Below are 24,471 nucleotides of genomic sequence, written 5' to 3' on the forward strand. Positions count from 1 at the left end.
AATGGATGTATTCGGGCTTCTTCTGTGTAAAGTATCTGCAGTAATACACATGACGAAAATGTCCGAATGCTGGAGAACACCAAAGGTATTTCCATCGGATAAAAATGCACGTGACATTTCAACTAGCATCATTCGAGCAAGCTAAAGCGAGTTGCTGTCAACTTCTGAGCGACACTTTTGTGCAGTCTGGGAAGCTGACCTCGAATAGAAACCAGCGATCACCATGCCTTCGCCTCCCATCGGTATCGGTTTGATGCCTTCCATATGGTCAGCCCACAGAAACATCGTGTAAGAGCATCAACTCCAATATCAATGTACAATGCTGTCAGCTGTCACTGACTCATCCACTGTCACTGTTACTCAGTGTTAGTGTCTGAATTATTTTGAAATTTTATAGGCTATGTTGTCAACAAACTTAGCTGTTCTGTCTTCATCAGAAAAGTATTTGTAGATTAAGCATTGTTTTAGTCAACTTCTTGCTGTTTTGTAAGGTCTAGTTGCAATAATGTACCTCTCATCCTCCGACTGGTGCGTAAGCGCCTCAAGATTTAAAATGTGTTACGAGCCCTAAAATGACGATCTACTCATTAAGGACAGTTATCAGTAAATATTTCCAAAAATAAGGAGCCAAAAACACAGCCATCCCAAAGTTAATCAGAACATTGCTACCGTTTATATGCACTTAGGACAACAAAAAGTCCCACTGACCAGCTCTCCTTTTCCCCGTTTTGGCCTTTTTTTAACCATATTTCACGTCACAATGTACAAAACTGCTCTCGGGATGTGCATGTTTGGGCGAGAGTTTCATTTGACACAAGAATGGAGAGTCTTAGTCATGTGATCTAGCCTTGAAATCGTTGTTGGTGCTATCAGTATGAAATATGGAAAAAAAGATGAAAACGGGGAAAAAAAGGGCGGGTCAGCTGAATTTTTTGGTATCAGTAAGTTTGTCTTTACACTTGGGATATTCTGTGCAACTTAGGGATGGCTGCGTGGATTATTTTTGAAGATATTTACTGATAAAATGTCCTCAGTCAGAAAATCAACATTTTAGGAACCTGTAACACATATAACTCTTGATGCGAGAGGTACATTATTGCAACTATGTAAGGTGTGAATCGCCGATCTATTGGGTGTGTGACTTGCTAACTATAGCGTCACGGAGAAAGGCAGTGGACCCAGTTAACATTAATATGGTGATAGGTATAAGCCAGTTCACGATTCACAGTATTTCAATGCTTTGTATTGTGTTTGCACGAGTATCAAGGCATTGCCAGATACAGTATTTAGGGGAGAGTTTATTTTCTAAAATTCAAGCAACATTATGAAATTTTAAAAAAATAATGCAAAATATTATTTTTTTAATGATGTGATTTTGGAAGTGAAGATTCAGAAAACAGTGGCATTAAACTATGAAGAAATAATTACTTCAGAACAGAATTATATACAAAGATAACCATCTGTGACCATGGGCATTGGCTTGTTCTCTATAATTTTTAATTTTAATTTGATTTCATTACAACAGCGGAAAACCTCAACTTACAGCACAGACTTTGTTTATCAAATGTCATTTAAATATGTAGGTCTACATGCCTATATGTGCCACTATTTACCACCATCTTACATTTCCAACGGAAATGTTTTTGCAAAATAAAATACATATTGCCAAATATAGTCAAGTGTAATTCCCTCTCCACAAACAGTTCTTGGAGTCAGAAAAAATTGCTTGTCTTAGCATCAGGCTTTTTCAAGTTGTGTCATTGGCAAAATGCCAAAGCCAGCACCTGTTGCATAAACAATAACCTCCTCGGTTTAATGTTGTCAGTAAACGTTTTTGTTGTTAATACCTTGTGTACTATGTAAAAGTACATCGTGTGACATAATTAACTTGTAAATAGGATATACCAACATGAGTCTCATATGTACGCACAAGCCTGGATATATACACACAGTATGATAGGCTTACATATACGTAAACCCCTACCAACTCAGTACTTTAAAGAAGAAAATAGCACCTGACTAAAACATATTTCGTTTTAAAACAGGATACTCGAGCTTTCTAAAAAGTATCACACTTTATTATTTTAATGAGATTTCATCAAATAACGTGTAGAACAAAATGACAAAACAAAGCAAATGGTTGGTGTGAGTTGAGACAGCCGTCGTGAGGTTTTTATCGAATCAAAACACATGCTGACAGATTGCGTGGCCGAAGCTGTGACGTAGCCTTGAAGTGACATATGATAACACAGAAGAACTGCGTAAGACATCATTTTGAGGTCGTTTACAATGATTTAGAAATGTACAGCCAAAGCATCATTTCAAAAAATGTTGTGGGACGGACCTGTATCATTTATGATCCACCACAGACAGTTCATTTATAAGCCGTGTTAATATTCAGCAACGGTATCATCAATTATGTCGAACAGTAGCATACCATCTCGGCCCAAACAGCATTCATCTCCCCCAAATGCATTTTTTCGTTCATTTTAGCATTTAGTCAGTGTTTCTAAGTAACAAACATCAGAGTCAGGTTTATGGGAATGAGAAGATGACATCTCACCGGACAACACTTAAATTAATTTATTAATTCTTAATTTAATCACATATTTTTTTTTCTCTGAATTTATTATAACTGAAGAATTTAAATGTTGCTCTTTCGTCATTCTTGTGTACAAGGTATGTTTTTGTCTGTTTTCTTTTATAAAATACAGTACGATTATTGAAATGCAGTGTTTTAAGCCGAGGTTCTTTCTTTGACGTCCACGATAGCTAAGTCAGCACTGCTTTCATCTTAGAAGCTACATCTACAAAAGTGAAACATAAAATCCAGTGACAGTCGAATGCCTAGATCAGCCTCAGTGGTGCTTAGATATATTTCCATTTGTTTCAGAAATGAGCATGAATCTTAGTTGTAAAACAAACCTATTGTAATTTTGAAACATGTAATAGGGGTCAAAAATCATCAGCACAACACCTCCAGAGTCTATGACCTGAACCAGGAATATTCCGGCTGTGCATATGCAGCTAGGCTACATGTATTTAAGCAGGGTCGCCAGAGTTCCTTGTAAGTGATACAGTAGGCCTACAGTATCAACAGTTCAAGCAGTGGAAGAAATATTCTTCTAGTGTGTCTCAAATTTCCAAGAAAACTATATTTATCACTTGGGGCCTTCATCGTCCAAGTCCACAACTTTTATTTGCCATAGGCTACTACTTAGACTGTTATATAGAAAATACATTCGACTTTAGAGAGCAATGATAAAAGGGATGTCACCATGCTCTCGATAATGGAGACATGCTGGAGATGTGTCATGTTGAAGCTTCGCTAAATTTGTATTGGGTTGAAAAAAGTGTAAAAAAATAGTTAATGCCGGGTTAAGATACTCTGAATGGTAGTCTTTCAGTGGACATAAACATTAGTCTGGTGCTGTCTTTAACTTTAAGTGTAAGCCTACTCCATTGTACGCAGAGAGACTGCAGTACCTTTATTTTGTGTAGTTAGTATTTCATTATTACTTTCTTAAAAGCTGTAGTGCTTTATTGTGCATGGGATTATGGTTATGTATATAGTTTGAATGCTCAACAGCCTAGGATGGAAACCTGTAGTCATCCATAGATACATATATGTACTACATATACAGATAGTGCTATTGATTTGTGTATAAAACGCTGAAGTGTTAGATCAGCAGTGTTCATGTCTTACAATAGCTGTTATGCATGTACATTATCAAAATTAGGTTTGAATTCCGTAAAGTAAAAGCTGTCACATTACTCTTTATTTTTTTCAGATTTAAATTATTTTAAAATCAAAGACTAAACCTACATGTATGCAAATCTTAAACATGTATTGCTTTTGTTATGTTAACCACAACTTGCAACTACCTGAACAGGTAATGTAAGTTCTCGCATGTGAATACATGTACATAAATAAGCTGAGAGAATCCAGTGCTTACCCACGAATCAGTTTTTATTAGCCTACTGTATTTCAGCTAAAGTTTGGACTTAAATTTAAATCTTTGTGATAAGAATAAATTAAACCTCACAAAAAACTTTTACGTGACCATTTCCTCCAACCATAATTCTGCCTGCCATCGCATAAATGAGATATTCTTGAGTATGGCATAAAGCACCCACCAATCCAACAAATCTTAAGTGGACCAATAAAGGTGCATCGATCAATCAGAAGCTGGCAAAATGTGTTTCTTGAAAATTGTCAGACTTTAGATGAAATATAGTAATTAATATAGGTATTTGGTATTATGTCATCACATAGGATTATTATTACTTTGTTTTCTAAATATCAGATACAAGGGGTTCATCTTTATTCTAACATATCTGTGCTATGCCAGCTACCATTTGTCCAGAAAGCCAGTCAGTGTTGTGAAGGTGAGTTTTGGCTCTTTGCCCTTTTCATACCATTCAGATCAAAGTCCATCTGCATGATACCTGTTAAAAGGCCTGAAACATCATAAAATTTTTGGAACCATATCAACACTCCCATTCTGCATAGCAACTTATAATATCCTGTAAGAATCCTATGGTTTTTCATGTGAAAATATATTATATGATTTTTATATTTTTGAAAAAGTTTATTTTTTGTTAGGAACTGCAGTGCATATACATGTATATCTCTAACACCATTAACTCTGTAACCTCTTCCCCTAATTTTCAAATGTTGAGTATGAAAACAACATAAACTGATTCATTTTTGTTATGTGTTATGTTTCAGAGTGTACTGCATCAGAATTGCTCATTACTTACTCTAGGAGTTGGGAATTGGCACAACATTAGTAACAGCACAAAAGATGACACTTGGTGTGATTGGCCTCCCTTTGGTATGCTTTGCTTAATTCTCACTTCAGTGGAATGCATTGTTCAATTTTCTATGATAAGCTATGGTAAAGTACTGTGTTTCACCTAAGTAACACAAGTAAGCCAACACATGTAAGTTTTTCTATTAAGAAATTAATCCAAACTTCACAAAAACTCTTTAACGCTCAGCACACACGGACAGCTTTGTGATTTGGATCCCGAAATTTCTTGATTCAAACAACAAAAAATCCTTGAAATTTACTTGCGTGCAGATAACCACAACAAGAATTCCCGAGTGTGGATCACTTGATCCAAAGATTCAGCTTGTTTAACTTTGGGCAACCAAAAATCCAGAAACAAATTAGCTGTGAACACAAGTTTGCTCATCTACAATGTCTATGGGCACTCTGGATTGTGTGAGATCATTGTCTTCTACCATCAGCTATGGAAATGTGATGTGAGTACATACAAAATGTCATGTGAGTACATACAAAATGGAAACTAAGACAACTATTTTGAGTTACATGACGAATGTATCATGTGACCCACTTTCGCCGCTGGAATCTTCAAAAATGAACCACAAATGTGGCTCGTGTGCGGGTAACCGATATTCTGGATCATGTGACACCCGGATCTGAACTCTTATTTTCGACAACAAATGTTGCCCGTGTGCACTAGGCTTAAGTGGCCTTATAAAAGCTGAATGAATCCATCAGAATCAAACTTGAAAAGTGCCAAACTTTAGGTGAAATACAGTGTGCTCATCCTCAAGGAAACTGTGTATGGATAATGAATAAGAATGTGGAGTATGTTGAATGGATTACCTATATGTCTTAACTATTTATTGTCATAGATGCAGCATGTTCTCACAAATTTATATTGTATACTATCATCAGAACAATTTAGAAGACATACTTTATCAATATTAATAAGAATTGTCATAGTTCAGGGAATGTCTAGAATCCGCCACTTTCATTGTTCTTGGAGCCTTGGTGATGGTGACAGGTTGGCAATGCTAATGGGGCTGTTGGCACCATCTTACTTTAATTAAATAATGTAGAAAAGTTTGTTACTTACCAAAGGTTGGCACTCTGGTTTCCTCCTGGTTGAGTATGGTGCCAGATAAGTGTAAAATTTGTATATGTATCTAATGATTTATGAATTGTTCCACTCCCACTTCAACATAACTGATGCAAGATAGCAGATACATACATGTATTCACCGAAAATGAAAAATAACCTTTTCCTTGTTTTTGTATTATTAGCCGAAGAACTGAACAATTACAATCATCATCTGACAGTTACAGGTCAGGAATTCTGTGAAGAATTCACAATATATCATGATGTTAAATGAAATTGTCGTTTTCATGTTATAGATAAATCAGATTATGATGAGCTCTTGGGAAGCCTTGACTACGGCTTCCTTTTTGCCTATGCCGTAGGAATGTTCATCAGGTAAGTTCTCAATTTTCCTGTCTGACAGCTTTATTCCTTGTAAATTGTTTTATGGCAGTGTGTTTGTTGTAAGTATGGACATGGTAACAGTTTTCCGTGTTTAACTGTTGCATGTAATCCAGTCAGTATGTGGAGAGCATACACATACATATTCATATCTGTGAACTTAAATACATCATGTGGATTGTTTAAACCATCAGTAAAAAATCCCTGTTTGGGCATAACCTTGTAATTTACCTGTATACCAGTGTGATCGTTCAGTATAAATGATAAGACTGTCCTGCATTATCATTGGGATTATTTGTGAAACTGTTTGAAGCAGTCTGAAGAAGAAATGAGTCTAGTGCTTTTATTTTCTTTTAGTGGCCATGTAGCTGAGCGAATGAACCTGCGACATTTCCTTACTATTGGAATGATTGGCAGTGGTATCTTGACAGCCACATTTGGCTTGGGCTATTTCTTCAACATTCATGTTTTTGCATTTTATGTTATTGTGCAAGTAAGTTGATATGTGTAAACTTAATGATGGCTGTATTTTTCCATTATTTTTCTTAGTCTTTATCTTTAGCATCAACCTAAGGGGAACTGTTTGTCTCAATTGTTTGGAACAACCAAACTTTTGGATTCGTGCTTACCACATGTACTATTGGTGAAGGTTGTTCTGCTAGAGCTTTAGATGTGAAAATTGTAGTTCATTTATATGATTTGTGAAGTATTATGTCTTCATAATTTATTTTTGTGTGTACGCACATTTGCTAGTTCACTGGTCAACATAGTGTAAGACATTACGCAAGACAGAAGCCAAAACTTCACATAAGGATACATCATAGGTTAAGGACAGAAATAGTATTCTGTTGTGCGTGGGAAGGTTTGTTAGCAACTTGCATATGGTCGTGGGCTCTGCCTAATTTCCTGTCACCACAATGCTGGCTGCCAGTGTATAAGTGAAATATTCTTGAGTACTGCTTAAAACACCAAATGAAATAAATAAATAAATTTTATTCTTTTAACCTACATGTATACCCTACATGTATAAAGACATATAACTTTTATCAAGGTATAAAGTAAGCTATTCTTTTGATTTTATCTACAATTTACAGTTGCTGAGGACTCATGGATTTGAAGTGTAGTGTCAAGTAAAAAAAAGTGCATATGCCGTTTAGGCATTGATGATGTTTTGCATGCTTCCCTTAACTGTGGAATGAATCTGCATGTATACGAATTAGATGCTTGCCATTTACACCCGGTGGCAGATATGAAATGTTTTCAACAGGCACTGCACTTAGTGTGGTTGATTTGCATGACTGATTTATCTGTTGTCACACTGTTTGTGATAGAGTGGTGATAATTGACAGCTGAAATCACTGACCTTGCAAGCACATTTGTTATTTATGGGTATAAGCCGCATTCTGATAACTTCTGATAACCCTGTAGTTCAGGTATTTCTCTTTAACATTTCTACGTTTTTTAATCTATGGTTGAACCTGTGACCATTTTGTGGTTACTCCTTCATGCATAGTTATTCCTTGCACCTTTTTTTACTTGGGTATTAGTCTTTTTCAGCTGGAATAGCAAATAGTAAGGGAAAAAAACATTATATCCAGGATGAAATTTACATGGAACTGCAGAACAAAAATGCTATGTAGTCAAAAGTGTTATGAATTAAGTTGAGTGTTTTCTGATTTTCAGATTGTTGCAGGACTGTTTTCTTCCACTGGCTGGCCAAGTGTTGTTGCCTGTATGGGGAATTGGTATGGGAAGAGCAAGTAAGAATACGAAGTCTTGTTGTAAATGTAACTTACTTGAAATCTGTGGTTATTGACATGGTCTATTAGTATGTGGATTTATAATTATTAAACCGTATTCTGAAGGCATAATTCCATGTACAATGATAAACTTATGTTTTTTCTGAAGTCCACAAAATTGGCCAATCCAACCAATGTAGTTTTGTCTCTGAAATTAAATCAAAAATGTGCATTAGTTGCACTGAAATTTACTCTTTCATATGCAAAAAGGTTGAGGAATTAGGGTAAAACAGATGCCAGGTGCAAACAGGTTTTATTTCATATAACTGTTTTTTTTTTTTTGAATTGCAGACGTGGTCTTATTATGGGAATATGGAACTCTCACACATCAGTAGGGAATATCTTAGGAGCTGTTATCCCAGCACTGTTTGTTGAGACAGCCTGGGGGTGGTCATTTGTTGTTCCAGGCATCATTATAGGTTCACTTGGTGTCATTGTCTTTTTTTTTCTCGTCCCAGGTAAGTCAGATTTAGAGTGACAAGTTTTATTTTAAGATGTACTTAAATGGTTCTAGGTACATGTGTGTGAAAAAATAACATCAGAATATTGTATATTTTGTACAATGTATACAAATTAGAAGGCAGCATGTGAAGAAAACCTTGTATCTGATATCCTATGTTGGATATCAGTTATCTCCCTTGTTTCTTACCACTAGTGTTGGGCCATTGGTACATGTATATGGTACTGTGTGCAAATGTGATATCAGTTGGATGGAGTCAGTGGTTGGTTGCAGGCCTGTGAATGAATGCAGCACGGTTGAATGTGTTTGTATAGAGGGCATACAAAATTAGTTTATGGGGACCAAGAATGGGTCGCTGTGTATTGCAACAAATATATTCAAGTACATTTAAAAGGTTGACATCTAATGCCATTTTTTATTCAAATCTAAATTGGCAAGACCGACTAAGGGTTTACTATAGAAAATATTCACTCGCATACCTGGGCTGAGTTTTCTTCTGTATTAGTTTTCTAACTGGTAGAATGGATGTCATTTTTCCTTCCGTGATAAATATGTGTGGTTCACTATATTTATATCTACTTCTATAGCCCCAGAAGATGTAGGCTGTCCATCTCCAGATCACCTAGGAAAGGTAAGACTAAGTCAGTATTTCCTTTTTTAAGGATTCATCATCCTTATCCTACAGCAGGCGGCTGTTGTCTGGTGGTTAAAGGTGCCTGTCTTTCAGTCGCTAAATCATGTGAGGTGTGGATTCAAACCTGTTTCTTTTACAATCAGAACTGTCTTCTTATTGCAGAAGAGTTCTTTTTCCTGAGTTTTAATGGAACCTCCCATTTAACGTTTCCGAAAACTACCATAATTTATTTTTACCCCTTTTCGATAGCGCTGTGTGTGAATTCGGCATATCGGGATTCAGCATTTGTTTCAGTTGTTATCACATTTAATAGGAGCTCCCACAACACTGTCACTGGCTTTGTAAACAAAATGTTTTATGATTTCCAGTATATAGTTTTGCCCAGACGTGATTTTCGCGTCACCAGCGACAGATTATTGCTTTGCCTTTCGCAAGCAAAAATCGCATGATCGATGGGGAGACACATGGAAATTGCAGGTCCTGTGATTTTAAGTGGCTTGTATCTACATGTAGATAAAACCAATTTGTGTGACTAAATTTTCGTCTGAGGGGACTCGATTAAATTTGAAGTAAATTATGGAGGCAGAATAGAAGGAGGCACAACTAAGAGGCTTCAAAATGTTCAGTGTTCATTAATGGCAACGCCGAAGCCGCTCCCTGTTATGACATTAGGCTACAGCTGTCTGACTTGGTCAGGCCTGGGCGCAAGTGCTCTAGCGAGGCTGTCGAAGGCGAACAGCCTGGGCACATGTTTTGATACACTTGGGACATTTGCCTACAACTTTGCCGTTGAAATCAGAATAAATAAATGTATAATAAATAAGAAGTCCAACAAGGCGAAGAAAAAACTGGCTGGCGTCTTGATCTTGGAATCACACAAACAAGGCAGAAAATTCATGTACTTGTGTAATATTAAAGTTTCTATGAAAGTCATGTGCCGTACGTGGGAAGGTCTGCAGCAACGGTCGAGGGTTTCTCCGGGCTCTGCCCAGTTTCCACCCACCATAATGCTGTTGTATAAGTGAAATATTCTTGAGCACGGTGTGAAACACCAATCAAATAAATAAATAAATGAAAGTCATGTGAGTGATTGATGGTTCTTTAATTAGCAACATTTATACCCTCTATGCATTAACAAACAAAATCTCCAGGAATTCTAGGTTCTGTATGGTCAAATATTTTGATCTACACTTACTGAATTTAATGGATTTATCAGCTTATTGTCTAAGATTAGAGAAGTCTCACATGTTTTGTTTGTGGTTGATGCATTCCTGCCAGTTTATCTAGGCCCTAGTTCAATTTGGAACAAACTCGAGGTGCTGGTCATTATTTTATTTATTGAAATCCACTGAGAAGTTTTGTATTTAACACTGAGATAAATGGACATTGATCGCAGATAGAAGTTGGATGAACCCTGATAACATCATTGCAAATGTCAAGTCGCAAGAAATTCAGAATGTCATGCTGATGTTTTGCCTTGGCTGTACTTTTTTCCACATAGCATCCTTTTCACCACAAATACAACAGTAGTCGAACAGCTTTTCTGCATGAATATCCATTCTTGAATGACTTGATGAGCCATGTTCTTCCAAAAAAAAATTGAGACTTAACACTTCAGGTTTTTCATTTGTATTTATATAAGGAGGTCATAATGTCATTTGTCCACAGGGAAATGAAAGCAAATAATTTGCTATTGTATATAAATCTATAGGAAATTAGCTTCCCGTAGAGGGGTTAAATTGTTGGAATCTATATATAAATATGTATATGTTGGTGTTAATTAATCCTGAATGTTTTTATTAGAATTTACGTGAATATTTATTGAAGTCACCCACCCCACCCACACAGCCGCTGAGCAACAGACTTGAAAGTCTACGTGTATATACCACTCCACCCAAGCATGCAATAATTACGTTTCCTCTATTATCAGATACATGTAATTTAAAACCTCGGAAGTAACAAGTGTAGAGGTTTTTAAACACGATTGCACACCAGGAGGAGTTTCCTTAAAACAATGTTGTGACTTTTATTAGACCGCCTCCTTACTATGTATGAAAGGCGTTACACAATGAGTAGGCGTGGAGGCTTAATTGCCCTGTGTATTCATGCTCAATAGCCCTGAGCTCTTGTGCGCGTTCACTGAGAAGAAAAATTTGCAGAAGTAGCTCTTGCATTACTTCCAAAAACTCGGAATGTGCACTTCCGACTCCGAAATTATGTGGCATGTATACACTTCACATTTTGTTCCTTTGCTTGGCATAATCTTTTCTTATGAAAGCTGATCGGAAAGTATATGAGCAACCTGTCAAAGAGAGACAATGTTCTGATTTTCTCAGTTTTTCTAATGTTGTTCAGTTGGGCCTTTTTTTTTATTTTTTTTAACACTGAATTTCTCTGATAATATGCTTCCGACCTCGAATTTACTTAAGCAGTCAATAACTTGATATGTTATCTACGTTCAGATGAAAGTTTATTTTTCTCTATTGATCAGAAAGTATTTCAAATTACGAAAAATCGTTTTACAGCCTGGTCTTTTCACGATCATTGTTACCTAACCAAGTCTCGTACAGCTGTCAATCAAAGGTGCTCATAAATAATTTTATAAGCAATTTGGAACTGTTCTTGGTGGCCAGGTTGTTACCATATACATTCAGGGAAAAATGCTACACATAGAGGCAATTTATGTGCTCTTTGGAGAAAGCTTCTTTTCTGGCAGAGTCTAGTTGATTGTCGGTAACATACAGTGTACATCAGAGTGGAACAAGACTGCATGAAGCCTTTTCATAATTCAGTAGACCAGCATGTGGGTCTGTCAGACACTACCAGAGTAGGGCCTCCTCCTATCCTCCTCCATAAGTAAATTAAGCATTCATGTTTAACAGATATGGGCAGTTGTTGACAGCCTTTCAGCAAACAAGAATGAACAAGAAATGTTTAGCTGCAGCGATGCAGATACATGTGTGTAAGTGTCGTTTTGATGACAATTTGTCACATTCATCTCGTCTGCTGGTAGGCCTCTTTTGCAAGTATTGATTCGCGGTATGCTAATTCTGTTACAGCTTTGTATACAGAGAGCCATGACACTCCACATGTATAAAGATAAAGGGTTGTCACGCTTAATCTCCACAGTTTGCTCCCAAATTCCCATTTGTCACAAAAGAACAATAATAAAACAATCAACTTGTTATAAAGTGCATGTACTAAAATCATTATGACTAAAACTAAGGAAAACATGAAGTGTTGGTGGTAGGAACATAGACTAACTGCTCAGTGAAGCGCGAGCTTGTGTATTACATTCTTGAACTGCCCATGTAATCCCCTGACCACCCCTGATGCTCTCCAGTGGCGATCAGTCAGTAACAACCACGCTCAATGCAATAAATCTTGGGATAGACTTTTCAGAGTCCCATGATGAAACTTTAGGTCATTTACCATCATTTACACTTTGCACTTTAGTTTCCTACACTCATAAAACTGACTTCCATCGTTTAAGTGATAAATTCTTGAATGTGGCATTAGACAACATTTAATAAATATATAAGGTTTAAAATTATTAGATTAACTATGACTATGCCAGTATGATGGTCACAAATGCTTCACATATGTGAATCACTCCGGGTGTTATGTTCTCATAAGGTGGGCAAACTTGTATATTAAAATTCAGTATGGGGTAGGATTTTAGGATTAGTCTGTCAGAGGCACTGTACTTTAAATATTGTAAATTAACTTGTATTTACCATGTAGATTATGAGCCAGTTTTAATATAAGGAAAAGTAGATTGTACATGTACATGTACATGTAAGAAGGGTAATATAAATATAAGTGTGAATTAAGGATATAAATGTAAATTTTCAAGACATCCTCTCAAGACTTGTGATATTGTAGAAGAAAAGTGTTGGTACAGGTAGATGCCTATGCTTATGTTTTAAAGTATTCCCTCCTGTGTTAAATCTAATTTAAATGCCTTTGGCCCCAAACTATGCAATTATGGAATGAATAAACTTCACATCATCATGTTTGCCTACTTTGTTCTATAAAGACTTGATAAGGAATGTACTATGAAATTAAAACACTAACGTAAAATGTAGACCTAAGTTACTATGACCTAATGGCAGACTGTGTTATGCCAGATTACTTGGTTATGTTACATGCACTATTGGTGGTTTCTCATCAGATTCATTATTCCTGTTGGCAGAATGTGACTTTGGATGTAGAAGCACCTCATTCTCAGACGACCAAACCTGAACTACAAGACAAAGCTGGGTCTGTCCAAATTCTGCCATCAGCCAGTGAGGTAAGAACTGCTGTTAGATTGGCAGTAATGATACTTACAACCACATTTGTCAATGTGCACTACCTACATGTACACTTTAAACTTTATAACATTTATACAGTGCATTGTTTTTTCTGGACAATTTCTCTTTTAGAACATATTAAGCCATACAAAGTTTTATTTTGGCTCAGTGCATTTCTTATTGTTCTTAGGGAGAAAGGTTTCAACCCTTGCTTACCCCCTCTCAGTCTCTCTCCCAAGTTTCATCATTACATCCTTTTTTCAATCACATACCATCCACCCTTTGCCAGCCTAGTGTTAATGTGAAGGTTTTGTTTTCCTGCTGTAGTTAGACAAGGCGCATAGGTTTGTTTCTATGATAAGCTCTGTATATTAAATACATTTTGTAACTGATATTTACATGTATATTGCTTGCCATCATGATTGAAGTTAGCTTGTACTGACTACATGTAAGTAATGTAAACTGTACACATCTACAGATTGAAAGAATTGGAAACCCTTTTGTCCCTCCAGATGCAGTTTTCAATGTGGACATTATTGTGCTTATATGTTTCCTTCACTTATGAATTTTACCACATTAATAATTTAGGCAAAAAAATATTGAGCACAATATAAAACAATAAAATATGTCAACAACAAGAACCATTACAAAAAATTATGTGTATATGTTTTTTTTCTTTTAGGAGCAAACAACAATAATTGGTACTATTATATTTACTGCACGACCTGCTTTTGATTGCAGTGCAGGATGTGGTTTCACGGTTTCTAGAATTTAAAGATACAGAAGTGTGTACCTGGTGTATGTGTAAATGATTTGTTGCTCTGTCCTAACTTGGTGGTGTTTTTATTTGTCTGGTTTCCATCCTCTTGAACCTCGGTGTAGGGGCAGTTCAGATATTTGGTAAATCCTGTTACTTGTGATTTTAATTTTTTTGAAACTATAATTTTCTTATTCCGAAGAACAAGATATACTTGCTAGAAAGATTTGGTGTAGTGCCAACCATCCGTTTGTCTTGCCATAATACTTGTAAACAAACAGCCATTTCCCAAACATTTATCTACTACTAAAGGCCAAGGAGCAAATTATTGAATTTCACGACTCCCAAGGTTTTCCAGGGATATGGATTTAATTGTGTATGAAGTCTCCATATTGATTTCATGCAGGAGAACCTCCGATATAGCAGTTGTGATACATGAAATTAAGGAGCAGAGTGATTGTCATGCTTGGGTGTTGCAGTAGTGTTTTTTTCCCCTCTGTGTGAACATGCCTGTCAACTTGTTTCGATTTTGCATGAAATGTTGATAAACAGCTACTTTTTTAATTTGTTTAATTTCCCTGCCATGCAACAAGTGTTCTGTGTCACAACTGTTCTAGAGAAGGTTTCTACATGTGCATAGTGATCATAGCAGAACAAAACTTCGTCTGTGACACTGGGTTGCTACAGCAGCATACATGTACCCCCAGTATGACTGTCAGAAGAAGGTCGTACAAAGCCACTAGAAGTTGATTTTTATATTTATTTGATTGGTGTTTTATGCCATACTCAAGAGTATTTCATGTATAGGATGGTAGCAGTCATTATGGTGGGAGGTAACCGAGCAGAGCCTGAGTGGAAACTATGACCACCCACAGGTTGATAGCAGACCTTCCCACTGGAGAGGCTGGAGAGGAAGCCAGCTTGACTCCCGGGTGATTGGGCCACTATTGAATTTGAAGTTGGTGTTTTCACTATCTATGTTTTAGTGAACAGAATAATCTCGTTGAAGTCATACCTCTTTCATGAAATTTACTGTAAAATACTGTTTTTCAGCTGAAGTTTATCTTTTTCAAGCAACACATTTTGATTGATTGATTGATTAACCTTAGTTAGCCACTTTTTGTGCATTTTGATTTATTTCTTATCGGAAAAACGTAAGTTTTGACAACTGTCAGTTTTAAGGCTTTTTACTGCTTGTGAAGGATTATTTTTAAGCCAATCTTTAGGTGCAATACAGTAATTACAGTTGTTAGGGATATGGTAGTATTTACATTGTAATACTTCAGTTTTCTCTGAAATAAAAGACATGATCTATTGATTAATTTATTGAAAAAATATGTTGAATGCTTTCGCTGATAAAAATGTAATTTTACAGAGTTAATGAAATAATACATTATATTTGATAACTGGGTACACCAACATTTGCTTATATTTTAGATAATAGAATAGAAACTAGCAGAGTAAAGTTTGAACACCATAAATTATTCTCTTATAATCTTACAAAAATATCAAATGAGAACACAAATGCTATGTGGTGTGTCTCTGGTTGTCTTTCGACTTCTTACTCAGACGATATATGCATATCCAACCTGAGCTAATTGTTAGTATTGTCTTATTTTTTTTCGCAGGAGACGCCACTGATTACATCTGGCTCTAAAGACAAACCAGTTACTTTTCTGAGAGCACTTTTCATTCCGGTAGGTATATGACGCTGTCAACACTGCAATGTTTTTATACACTGTAAACAGCGTGAACAGTTTGAAATCGCTCAGCCCGTGTGACTCGGCGGCTGTGGCGTATTATTCCACTATCATCCCACTATTATTATGTCAGCATTATGGCAGGAGGCACTGTTCTGATGTGAACAAAACAATGTTGAGAGTCCCATATGCCTCCAGTAGACCAATAGATGTAATTGCTCAGAGCTGCATGAAGTGAGAATGTTTGGTCCTGATGCTGACATAACCATTTGCCTAAAATTTGCCTACAACAAGCCAAAATCATTGATAGTCTGTAATTTGAACAATGATTTTATTTGAATTTTACAGGGGGTGATTGAGTTTGCCTTGTGCCTGTTTTTTGCCAAGCTTGTCAGCTATACCTTTCTCTTCTGGCTTCCATTTTATATCAAAAATGCCAGTAAGTGTCATGCCTAATCATGGCATTTTTATTTATATATTTTTTGGATTGCTGCTTAACGTCACACTCCCAGATTTTTCACTCGTACAATTACAGTCGTTTTCATGGGTGGACAAACCGGATGCATGGCGTAAACCACAGACCTGTGGCAAGGTACTGACGAACAGGGGCCTCCGTGCCTCAGTTGTTTAGCGCGCTAGCTGTGAGTTCAAGTCCAGCTCATGCTGGCTTCCTCTCCGGCCGTATGTGGGAAGGGCTTACATCAACCGGCGGATAGTCGTGGTTTCCCTGGGCTCTGCCCGGTTTCCTCTCACTGTAATGCTGGTCGCCGTCATATAAGTGAAATATTCTTGAGTACAGCATAAAAAACCAATCGAATAAATAAATAAATACTGACAAACATCCCCCACATGCCTGCATATTAGTCTGCACTAATGGCCACTCCAGCATTGTCAGTTGCTTATTGTCAGCAAGGACTCAAAAACAGTGAGAGTGCAGGAACATTCCATATCACAAATCTATCCGGTCAGATGTACATGACATTGGTTAGTGTAAAACATAATCTGCAATTAGTGGCAGATAATGGTAGGAGAAAAATTTTGATACAGATACATCTTTCTTATGTGCATTAGCATATATGCTAAGATTGTGTTTGTCTTCATTACAGCAAGTTACAAGGCAGAAGCTTCAGCTTTGTTATCCACTCTCTTTGATGTGGGGGGAATTGCAGGTAAATACTTTCAGTGCTAGTGATTCTAATTCCTCTTAAACTTCACAACCTTCTTGTAAAAAGAGATTGTAGCTGCAGTTGATTATAAACTGTACACTGGGTTTCTCCAGTCCTCTTCAAAGGAAATGGAATATTATTACTCACAGACTAGCCGTGCCCATTTCCTGCTAAAGTGACCGTGCCAACTATGAACATTCAGGGTCACATATATTGAAATCACTGATATTGTTATTCAGGTGGGTAGGGAACACTGCTGTTTTACAAGTTACAAGTTTTATATCCCACTGTGGAGGACTGATGAACACCACTGATCTTACCACCGAGAGTTAAAATAGGTTACGTTGCTAGCTCAGTGGAATTGTAGGGTGATTATAACTTTTGTAAGTTCAGATCTTGATGGAAAGCCAGATTTAACTCCTACATCGAGGTGGATTATGTAAATGGACAATGTAATAGTCCGTAAGCGTTTTTTCCCCCGTCAGTGAAACAGTTCCACATAGTATTGATTCAGAAGTTATTGACAACACGAGAAAATTCCTGTAAGTAAACCTTTTGAGACTATTACATTGCACATCTTTGGCAAGTGAGTGGAAAATTTACCATGTAATGGTCCACCTAAGGCAAGTATTTGTATTTAACAATAAGCTTGGAGCGATTGTATGTATTTTCAACAGCATCCAGTTGATTGAACATGTATTTTTTGATTGTTAGTTATGAGGCTATGAGTAGGATTGGACTTTGATCTTGATCTTAGTGATTTACAATCAACTTAAGGTTGCAACCCCTTTTTATATGCAACCCATGGTATATTTCTGTGCTCAAGTTTTATTTGAAATTAATTTTCTGTTGTTATGTTATCTTTTCTAAGATTGGATTCTCTTTTTTCCTGTAGCTGAATAACTTCTAACATGTGTTTAAACTTGGGAAACAAGTTTGTTTGTCTGAAGTGACTCTGAATGCTAAGTCCTGTTGTTTTACAGGAGGTATACTGGCTGGGATTATATCTGATGTCACAGGAGCCAGAGCTGCCACATGTACTTTAATGTTACTGGCTGCTGCACCAATGGTAATTCAAGGGTACTTTTAATTGTCACCTCATGCCATTGACACACCAGTTTTATTTAATTTTGCATGGATTTGAATCGATTCACATTCAGTTGGAATAGATTTTTCATTGACACATTATCCTCCAGTGAAAATCAATGACTTGGCCACACTGTAACCAGTTTGGTATGGTTGTGAAAGCACTGTTTGATGGGAATTTTTTCCTGATGTCGTCATGGTGTATCGCATTTGTATTCAGTTCATCAATTTCACTTATTATGAGCAAAATTAAAAGTTTTAGGGTATTCCAAGAAGCCTGTAAAGTGTTTGTTGCATGATGCTGAAATGATATTAACCCCCTTCTCCAGGAGTGTATCAGTCAGTCTACACTATCATAACTGTTAGGTTTACCCTATTCAGATCTGTATAACAGACAATGGGGATGAACCTACTATGAAAAAAGATCTTACATTTCGGGTTACAGATGTTATAGAATTTTCTTGTGGTTTTTTCTTCATGTTTTATACCTCAGATTTACATCACATATGCATTTTTGTCTTTCAGATGTATGTTTATAGTGTCTTTGGAAGTTTGACTTTCACGCATAATGTAGGTAAGGCATTTTTCCTCCTCTGATATTTATTTGCTCTTTGTGGGCATTAAATGAATGGACCTACATGTATCAAACCAAATGATTACTGGAATAATTCTATTAAATGAGTGTGTCAAAAACAGTGTTCAGAATCTTGTGTCATTATTGTTTTTATTTTTATTTATCTGTTAGAGATATCTGGGAATAGAGTTTGGACTAACCTTTTTCCTTTTACAGACACTAAGACGGTCAAAGTTTTCCAGCATTCTTCAGTTACCAGCCTGTCAGTTGTTAGTCTCGCTCTCTCTAAAATGCACAACTGACAGGCAACTTTCACTCAGCTGAGCAAGCTCTATTTCTCAACATAGTTTAGGACAATATCTTACAAATGTCTTATTTGTCTTACAAATGTTTTATTTGTCTTTTGTAATGGTTAAAGATTGTTCATTATCCACCTTAAGAATGTTTTTGTTTGGAACACTTGGCACTTACAAAAATGATGGAACCACACATAGTGTACTGGCACACATGCGCACATACGTGTAGAGTTGTTATAAAAACATGCATTGTGTCAACATACAAAACATTATGGAAATCTATCATTACATCTTTAACACAAATGTTACCAAAATTTGGTGAAGAACTTTGAGATAATTTGAAAAAATGCATCTTTACATTCTATGTATTCCTGTTTTCTGTTCTACAAGCAGAGCACCAATGTATAATGTATACATAAGTTTGGTTATGAAGATGATTGACATAGCATTTTAGGTTTGTATGTGCAGTATATGGTTAGCTGATGGTATTGTGTTGTAGTGTTGTTACTAGTGTGTGGGCTGTTGGTAAATGGACCCTATGCCCTGATAACCACGGCAGTGTCAGCAGATCTGGGCACACACAAGAGCCTATTGGGAAATGCCAAAGCCCTGGCTACAGTCACTGCAATCATTGATGGAACAGGATCCATGGGTAAGTTAAGGCCAGTCAGGATTTTATAAATCCTGGACCGTTCTATTTAAAAATAAAATTTCATTCGGACTTAAAATATTTTGAATGTGAATAATGTTAAAACTTTTTACGTTACATTTAATCATTTTATTAATTTCAGAGAGATAATGCCCACCTTTTTTTAAAGTACGTCCATTAGGTATGAGAGGTTGTATTAGGTTATGGCATTGTGTGTCATCAGTTTTGGCATTTAATACCACAATCTGCTTTATCAGATTTTGCTTGAGACTTTTTGTCCCTATCACCATAGCAGAGGCCAAGCCAGGTGAGAATGTCTGCTATTCGCTCTAGCATGACGGGCTTAAAAACTCTTATTGCAAGTGGAATGTCCGGGCCAAAGCACAACACTCACAGTGAAATGCCTTAATAGTGAATATTAAAGAAGAACGCCTAACGTGCTGAAGATAGTACAAAAGGGATCCCTTCAGAATACAACTTTATGTACAAAGCCCTTACATGTATTTATCAGAAGGAAAAAAATGTTGAAATCCACCCAACAAGTCCGTGTTTTCTAATGGTTTTTCGGCTCTTTTTGTCCACAGTAACTTTTCTCATCCCCCCCCCCCCCTCCACACACACACACCCCACTGATATGCAAAAGCTTAACAGAAAACAAGCTTGTGGTTAATGTGATTGCATGTTCAAAATCCAGCTCTGTCTGGTTTGGATGTAGCTTTAAGTCAGGAAGTTTGCCCGGTACCTGGTTAAGGGCATGTGTTTAGACCTGGCTCCGCCTGCTTTTGTCCTCTCTTAAATGTGTTTGCCATTGCAGAAGAGTAAATCATATTCAGTGTTAATTGCCTGTCATATAAATAATAGATAGTTGATGACAATTCTGTGAAGAAGGTCAACTGTTGTTTCATACAGGTGCTGCTTTAGGACCTCTGCTAACTGGGCTCATTGCTCCTCTCAGCTGGGAATATGTCTTCTACATGCTTATTGCTGCCGATGGGATGGCTTCACTGGTAAGTGTTTTTTGTGTATCTGCTGATAACGTGCTGAGATTAAATAGTTATGTTTGTTTGACTAAGAAGTGTTGTAATGAATAGCTTTCTGCTTTGTGGGTGCACAGGGGGCCTTCGTAGGTTCATGCAGCTTATTAATGTGCCCTTTTTGCCACAGCCAGTCTTTCCTTGACCATTTGCACATTCAAGTCCAAGCACTATTTGTTTGGCTGCTCTAGAAAGTCATAAGGTTTGTTAGGTAAGTGGCATTTTTCCTGGTTTCCCATGCCCATAAATCTAACTGCCATCATTGGGAGAAATATTCTTGAGGAAATGTGTTAAACCATGGTAAAATTCTTTGATTTGCAATGTTTTGGATTGTTTTACAACACCTTTCCTTGATGTTTCAGCTACTTATTCGCCTAGTTTATAGAGATGTCCTCATGATGATTCGTCGTATTCGAGGACTTCAGTGAATACAAGACATGTATTCAGAAACACAAGAACCTAAAAACTACAAAAGCTACAAAGAATCCTCAGTGATAGATTTTATGAAACTCTGTGAGATTAGAGCCTTGAGGAAGTTAGTCTTTATCTGTCTTCACATCAAATTTTATTTTTGTTGATTCATGTATTATGTTAGTTTCTGTCCATTATATTAATTATCTGTGTACATTATCTCATTTTTTTCTTGTCTCTATGTCTTTATGTACAAGTCTTCTCATGTGATCAAAACTTTGAGTGTCTATGTTTTTATGTAAGTATAATACACATAGGATCAAATCTTTTTCCGTCTCTTTGTTTTCATACAAATGTTTACATTGTACATTATATACTCATGTGATGAAACTTTTTTCTGTCTCTTTGGTTTAATGTACGTACATGTGTATACTCACGCTGTTCAGCCTTTTTTCTGATTTGTTTTCAATTATCCTGTGACTGTGATATACATAAAGAGTGGGACTGTGACTTCCAAGGCTGACATTAAAATGATTTGCTTACGTATGGAACTAAGCATGTGCAGGTTTTGTGGTTGAAATTATTAGAGTGCTGTTCAGGTACTATAGCTTTTTTGTTCTCTCATTAGTTACTGATGATTTGATGATGTCTTGTATTATTTGCTCCAGTGAGCAAATTGTGTTACATTTGACTTTTGTGTTTTTGCTCCCTCTCATTTTCTATTTGATAACTGAAAAAAGTGTTAACCTTTTCAACTGAAACCTGGAACAAAAGGATGATGGGAGGGAAGATACACATGATGCCATGAAATCATTCTTTGTTTCCAGGCCTGGTGCTGATAAAAGCCAGAACATTCCAGTTTTGCCAGATATTGTCACTTTTTGATGATGGTGAACAGTGATATGTGAGAAGGATGGTGGTTGGTACTATGTATATCATACCTCAATATCACTCATAGACAAGGCATACACGTCATTTTCTGGATCAGATTTGTAGGTGTGGTGCAAATTACACAAAGTCATTCCTGATTTAAGTTAAAATTTGAAAACATGATTTTAGAACCTATATCTTGATGTTAGAAATTAAACTTTTTGACAACCTTATAAATGTTAAGACTGAAGTCTTAAAATTTTAAATTACAGTAAGCGGGCATTGCAGCCACGGGCATGTTGACAATATCCATTGGGTCTGTTGGATCTGACATGGGCTTTGTCTGCAGAAGACATCAGCTCACTCTGTCAGTCAACAATAGTTCCCGAGGCAGTCTAGACATGTCAGGGCTTGCGGTACGCGACCCAAACTTTGTGGCATCATTGCCCGGGCTTAAACAATAGTGAGTCTGTAACATCATGGGTTCCAACAGAGGAGTTTCGTACCCCTCCATCTCTTAGTCCCAGGTGTAACATGTTCATGTAAGGCAAGGTTGGGCTGCCAGTCTGGGATTTAGTTTCCATTTTATGTAATGTATAAGATTATGTAATGTTTCAAAGGCCTTGAACTTACTGCAATGGTAGGTGATGTCCATGTGAATACTTGACAGATCCACGTCATTGAAGATGTCATTTTTTTGATTGTTCACTTAAGGTGGTATGGTTTTGTGCTCACTCTGAGCATCTCAGCTTATTTAATGACTGTTTTAATTGCATGTATTGTTTAAACTACGGGAGTATTTTTGACTTTACAAAATGCAAGGATAATTTTTATAGTATCTTTTTTGATAAAGATACAGGAAAAAACATGTCTGTTTCATCAGTTTTTCATTTCAAAATGCAGCCTTTTATATTCAACATTTCATTCCAAAGATCCATGACAGGTGTATCCAAATACTTTAATTGTATATTACTGCTGATAATCCTTTTTGATGTTAAAACGTATTGGTAGAAATATATCTATAGTTTTTTTATCTGTAAACTGTTGTTATATTGAGTTGTTATTTGGCGTGTGCTGTAGTAGTAAACTTAGGGCTGGAGCATGTAGTGGTGGCTTCGAGTATATTGTTATAGTCATGGCTTGTACACAAGTCGGTCACCACAGCCTGTCACTCCTGTCCCCAGGGCTGTCCCTCCATGGAACCAGGCTGAGGGTGGTGTGTGTATCGAATATTGATGAACACTTCTTTGTCTTTCGCTTCGTTGTTCCAGACAAGCCATTAGGGATAGCAAATCGATTTCAAGACAGCCACCAATAACCTGGAACTATTAGTCCCAAAAATAACGTGTTCCATTGTAGGAGAGCGATATAATACCATTTAAGGCGCCATGACGCTCTTTTACAGCCACATAACGCATAACATAATTTTAAAGGCAGATTCGGTGGGTATATAGTAAGAAGTTAAGCATGGGCTATATTTTGGTAATGAGTTGTGTAACATTTTTTAATTTTGCGCCCAAAAATTATTGTCTGAACGGAAACAGTATCAAATTTTTCAGTTCCATTCAAATCGCTTTATAATTATTGATATTCTGGTTGATGTGAATAGGATTTAACATGCATCTGTAAGCCGGCATGCACCAAATTAGATTAATATTTGGCTTGGGTCTAGAGGTCTTAACCCGGGCTTGGCAATGAAGTTAATTTCATTCTGCGATGCAATAAATATAACAGGTAGCCTTCATCTTATCTTTGAAACATTTTCTAGGCATGAGGTAAGGCCTGCATGGATAGCCAGCGTTACCAATAAGAATTCAATCCATTTTGTTGCAGAGATTTTATCATTTTGTAATATTGCAGAATCATTGTGATCAATTTTTAAGCAGGGATTAAATCAGAACCAAAACTTGGTGCTTTCTGGTCGATCTGATCGGGATAGTCTTAATTCGTAAAATCTGAACTTGATCCTTTTGAACTGGAAAATGATTACAAATTATCCGCCAGATCGATCCGTCACTTAAATATTTAGGAGTAGTTCAGAATGAGGTTTGACCCCTGTTCTTGATTAACGGTTTGTGGGACCCAAATATGGGCACGTGCCGGCCAGTCTCGCTGAATGCACATATAGGCCCAGTAAATTTCCCCTGCTGACCGTCGAACAGAGATACCTGCCCCGATGGTCCAGTTGGTAGAGCGTTCGCTTCGCTTGCTGTAGATCCAGGATCAAACCTGAATCGGCTCACACCTAAGACCGTAAAAAAGGAAGTTGTAGCTACCTCGCTTGGTGTTCAGTATTAAGGAATTTGGCGGTTGACCCTAATCAGCAATTAATGCTTCGGGTGGGTCGGCTAACTTGCCTTTGGTAAGCCGTCTCAGTGAAGCAGCACTAGATGAAAGAGCGGTGGAAATCCGACCTGCAACAAGGAGGCACATTACATGCATTTTAAGTACTCCTTCGTCGTCAT

At 36.9% G+C, this 24,471-nt stretch overlaps 1 protein-coding gene across 1 annotated transcript; it reads left to right on the forward strand.

Moving 5' to 3' along the window:
* Positions 1-64: 64 nt before the first annotated feature.
* LOC135482368 (glucose-6-phosphate exchanger SLC37A2-like) lies at positions 65-23,740 on the forward strand. The gene is made up of 17 exons (XM_064762318.1): positions 65-288; positions 4,308-4,389; positions 4,733-4,838; positions 6,191-6,269; positions 6,633-6,768; positions 7,959-8,035; positions 8,366-8,532; positions 9,122-9,165; positions 13,364-13,462; positions 15,849-15,917; positions 16,269-16,359; positions 17,027-17,089; positions 18,070-18,155; positions 18,698-18,746; positions 19,542-19,694; positions 20,601-20,698; positions 21,088-23,740. Exons 1-17 carry the CDS (start codon positions 224-226, stop codon positions 21,151-21,153), a joined length of 1,530 nt encoding a protein of 509 aa, XP_064618388.1. The 5' UTR covers positions 65-223; the 3' UTR covers positions 21,154-23,740.
* Positions 23,741-24,471: the final 731 nt, after the last annotated feature.

The sequence above is a fragment of the Liolophura sinensis genome, chromosome 1, assembly GCF_032854445.1.
Source record: "Liolophura sinensis isolate JHLJ2023 chromosome 1, CUHK_Ljap_v2, whole genome shotgun sequence".
Lineage (NCBI taxonomy): Eukaryota > Metazoa > Mollusca > Polyplacophora > Chitonida > Chitonidae > Liolophura > Liolophura sinensis.

Excerpts from the sequence above, each read along its gene's own strand:
- LOC135482368 (XM_064762318.1), top strand. The coding sequence starts at position 224 with ATGCCTTCGCCTCCCATCGGTATCGGTTTGATGCCTTCCATATGGTCA. Across the intron at positions 8,533-9,121 it reads CTTTTTTTTTCTCGTCCCAG|CCCCAGAAGATGTAGGCTGT; the intron begins GTAAGTCAGATT and ends CTACTTCTATAG. Across the intron at positions 20,699-21,087 it reads CCGATGGGATGGCTTCACTG|CTACTTATTCGCCTAGTTTA; the intron begins GTAAGTGTTTTT and ends TTGATGTTTCAG.